A 4370-nucleotide genomic window follows, 5' to 3' on the forward strand; every position below is an offset into this window, starting at 1 on the left:
AGTTTTTCTCTCTCCTCCAATTTTCTCATTCTCTCTCCTTTTTTCTTGAATTTCGGCAACACTGTTGCCGAAATTCAACCTCTCTCCTCATTTTGCCAAAAAACTTCAAACAGTACCTATAATGCAAAAATGTTTTAATTTTGGCAATATTTAGCCAAAAGACTCGGCAAAAGTAGACATTGATCTAAACCATCTGGAATTTAAAAAGAACATAATACTAAAAAGTTGATGAACTAAAAAAATATAGTCATTGATCCAAACCATAGTGTACTGCCTAGAACATCAATCTAACGAACTGCAGTGAATTTACATCTAATCTAATTCCATCATTTTCTTAGTTTTATTTGCAACTCCTATTCACATAGATGCAACTTAATCACAATTCAGCAAATCCCAAAGGTGTTCTCGCCACTGTAGGTCATATAAAGGAAACCATCTTCTTCCTTATTTTCCTCATAAATTGCAGACATCATAGCCGCTGCAATAAAAAACCAATACCCCAAATCATAAAAGTGAAAAGGAAGGGAGTGCAAATTTGGAAACAAAAAATAGTGACTATCTTACCAGTGGGTGGTAGAATGTTCTTGACAAAAATGAATATAGCCTTCTCAGGACTTAACTTGATCCTCTTCCGAACCACATACACAAACTGGCCAACAGTCAAATCAGCAGGAACCAGATACCTACATTCATCCCAACGGAGCACATTTAATTTCAGATCCAGTAAAAAGAATGGAAAAGCCTGGAGAATGAACACACAATATATGAACATAACCTTCCAAATCCACTCAGTGATAAATGAGAACTAACCTGCGAACTAGGAAATGGTTTTTTTTTTTTTTTTTTTTTAAATTAAACCCATGACCTTACCCTTCACCATTTCTTAGGAGGGGAGATCATTGGCCTAAACTATGAAATGGTTACATGTGACTACTCTAGGAAACTCTTAAAACATATTAAAAACATGTCAATATTTCTTGAGAATGCATCATGGACAATTTGTGATAAAAGAATTGGCACTGTGTAACATATCACAAGTACATGATATATATATATATATATAATAAATGAGAGAGAGAGAGAGAGAGAGAGAGAGAGAGAGAGAGAGAACAAATACACAAATACTCATTTAACAACTAATAAAACTCAGAGATGCAAGCAGATAATAGCATCAACAAAAAGCAAATTTAACTTGGTTTTTGTAAACCTAGTAGCTGTTACAAGTTTTTAATTCAAAAATTCCAACTTCGATAACAAAGTGATTCTTCAAGATGTTCTATTAAAACAAATAATAATAACAATAAATTGCTTTAATTTCTTCTAGTGTCCAAAACAGAACTCGGCAAATGAATCCATAGGTTACATACAGTCCAAAAAGGAATCATATCAAAAGGCAAAAATTGCAATCAAACATAACATAATATTTCAAAATGAAAGCATTTTATGATTCCACAACATATCAAAACATTACAAATATATGGAATTTGTAAAACAATGGCATAGAAGAACTGACTTCTTCTTATCGATGTCAGGCACATCACTCTTTTCAGCCCTCTCTACAATCACCTACACCAGGCAACCATTTATGTTAGAATCAAAACTAAAACTAAAACAGAGACACACACACACAAAACAACAATCATACTGGAATTCTATCTGGGTACTTCTCTCTGATGCGTAAAGCTTCAGCTTGCCTCCTCTCTGACATATAGAAGAACACAAACATTAACACATAGACCATAGTAGAATTATCTACATAAGCCTATATACAGAAACACACAATGCAACTAAATATAAACACAACGTGTGTGTGTAAATATATATTAAGTGTATATGCCTAAGGTTCTTAACACACCGATTGATTACAGTAGGCATAATTAGACGGCTAAATACCTATACAATAATTTCCCAATTGCAAAATAAGCAATTATACAAGAAAACTTACATAAAAGTACAATAGAACATCATATTTACCAAACCCATTTATATTAACCAAAAAATTTAAAAAAAATTAAATTAAATAAATTATAAAAAAAATAAAAAACTTAGACCAAAAATAGAAAATTCCAAAATCCCCGTTAGGGTTGGCAAAGAAGCTAATCAAAATAAAAAAATTCTGAACCTAACAAAGCGTGACCCAAATTTGAGAATTGCCTTTTAAGGAAGAGAGAGAAAATATGAAAATTTTCTAGGAATCTAAATCAGTGAACCTACCGCCGAAAATCTAGCCCAAAATATTAACAATCTAGGGTTCCTCAACATGATCAAACGCAATTATCTCTAATAAAAAATCAATACAAAAAAGCACGAACCAAGTGGGTGTTCCATCTTAAAGGAACTCTTGGCCATGGCGACAAATTCTGCAACCAAAAAAAAATTGTAAATTAGGGTTTGTCAGTTTGATATCAAATTTTCAATGAAGCAATCGATCAAATCAGATTTTAAAAAGCCAAAGAAAAAATAAAATAAATAATTTTGTACCAAATTGGGGAGAGAGAGAGAGAGAGAGAGAGAGAGAGAGATTGATTGAGTTGAGATCCCAAAAAGAGGGGCAAAAAAACGAGAAAAGGACAAATTGACCCGAACTGGAAGCGAAGGGAATTCCTTAAATATATACGGTTCGTTTATAGAAGGGCTCTTAAACTTTGTCGTTTTGATTTTTTAATATAAGTTTTTTTTTTTTTTTTTTTTTTTTTTTTTTCCTTTAGCCACAAATGGCTAGTGAATTTTTAATTTTTATTTTATCGAATTATTATTGGCCAAATCGGTAAATAATGAACTATATATTATTATAATTCCATAGTTGGGCGAGGGATAATTTTTTTTTTTGGTAAAAATGAAATTCATTAACAAACTAAAAAGCCTTAAAAGAGGTTACAAACTGGTCATACAAAGTACTCAAGGCATCTAATCTAATAAGCAGATCCACCTCTGAAGGAGGATGGATAAAAACAGTAAAATCTTGATCCAACAAAGTACCTCGCCTAGCCAAGTTGTATGCACACTTATTAGCTTCTCTGAAGCAGTGCAAAAGTCTAACATTCAGAATCTTCTTCAGCCCCTCTTTGCAATCAACCACAAGTGCATCAAGGTTATTTAGATTTTTGGACTCTTTCCTCACTAAATCAATTACCACCTTGGCATCCAACTCTATCTCCACGACTGGAAGCTTGAGAGCAATGCAAAGACGAATACCATCCCGTAAAGCCCAAAGCTCCGCAACAACACTAGTCATGATACCAATGGCTCGAGCATACCCTTTCACCCACTCACCTTTCTCATTACGAATTAGCCCTCCACCGCCAGCCAAACCTAGATTTCCCCTTGCTGAACCATCAGAATTTAACTTGAACCAATTACTTGGGGGATTCAGCCACCTCACTTGGATTTTGTTTCTAATTGTGGTTTGATTCCCATTACTAACCAAATAGGCTATCTCTACTGCTCTAGCCAAAGTTTCATCTAAAAGGCATCTTTGTAACCCTGTATTACCAAAAGCAATTCTATTTCAGTGGAGCCAAAGAATCCACATAGCCATAGGAAAAATAGTACCCCACTCCATCTCAGACAAAGCACTAATACGAGAGCTTCTATTGTTGATTTTCAGCCACTCAACAAGAGGCATTCCATAAAAGATATTCAGAGGAAAGGGAGGCAGCAAAGAATTCCAAAAACACTTGGCTTTGGGGCAATCTCTTAAGGCATGAATAATGGTTTCAGGCTCAGTGTTACACACAAGACAATCTGGAGGAATTCCTAACCCCCTCTCATTAAGAATTGCTTTCACAACAATGCTATGATGACAACATTGCCAAAGGAAAAGCTTGACTTTTGGAAGGGCTAAGATTTTCCACACCCAAGCACCTGAGGCAGAATTACTACTCCAAACCTCATTGTTATTAATTGCCAACTGATATGCTCCTTTCAGTTTGAACTCACCATTTGAAGAATAGTGCCAGGTAAGTCTATCCTCTTTTTGGCAAGAGAAAGAGATAGGAGTTGCCTTCATCTCCAGAAGAATGGCAGTCGGGAAAGAGAAGGATATATGCTCCAAATTCCAGCCAACATACCCAATAACATCCTTAAGTTTTATGTACTCCTCATCCTTATTCAGAGGGCCCGATATAAGACCTCAGAAAGTACCTTTGTCCATCCATTTGTCGAACCAAAGGGACAAGCTACTATCCCTTCCAGGGACCCACTTAGGGCCTTTGTTGAAAATCTCCTTTCCTTTCTTAATCGCTATCCAGGTTGGGGAACACGAGGAAGGTCTAGCTTGGGTTCTAAAAACCCGTCTCTACTTGTGATATTTCTTGGAGAGGACTCTAACCCAAAGGGACGACTTTTCAGCATTAAACCTCCAGTTTGGC

The 4370-nt window shown here is 35.3% G+C and overlaps 1 protein-coding gene across 1 annotated transcript; it reads right to left on the reverse strand.

Annotated features, from left to right (window-relative positions):
• Window positions 1-225: 225 nt before the first annotated feature.
• LOC112034862 (autophagy-related protein 8C-like) lies at window positions 226-2612 on the reverse strand. Its single transcript, XM_024067672.2, has 6 exons — window positions 2482-2612; window positions 2313-2360; window positions 1646-1701; window positions 1514-1566; window positions 565-683; window positions 226-478 (listed from the first exon to the last, which is right to left on the reverse strand). The coding sequence occupies exons 2-6, from the start codon at window positions 2347-2349 to the stop codon at window positions 384-386; spliced, it is 360 nt and encodes a 119-aa protein (XP_023923440.1). The 5' UTR covers window positions 2350-2360; window positions 2482-2612; the 3' UTR covers window positions 226-383.
• Between the last annotated feature and the right edge of the window lie 1758 nt (window positions 2613-4370).

This window comes from Quercus suber, unplaced genomic scaffold, assembly GCF_002906115.3.
Source record: "Quercus suber isolate HL8 unplaced genomic scaffold, Cork oak 2.0 scaffold_135, whole genome shotgun sequence".
Classification (NCBI taxonomy): domain Eukaryota; kingdom Viridiplantae; phylum Streptophyta; class Magnoliopsida; order Fagales; family Fagaceae; genus Quercus; species Quercus suber.

What these genes read in the sequence shown, in the direction of transcription:
- LOC112034862 (XM_024067672.2), bottom strand. Translation starts at nt 2,349, where the DNA reads ATGGCCAAGAGTTCCTTTAAGATGGAACACCCACTTG. An exon ending in AGTACCCAGATAGAATTCCA is followed by an intron (nt 1,567 to 1,645) that starts GTATGATTGTTG and finishes TGCCTGGTGTAG; the next exon opens with GTGATTGTAGAGAGGGCTGA. An exon ending in GAACATTCTACCACCCACTG is followed by an intron (nt 479 to 564) that starts GTAAGATAGTCA and finishes TTTTTATTGCAG; the next exon opens with CGGCTATGATGTCTGCAATT.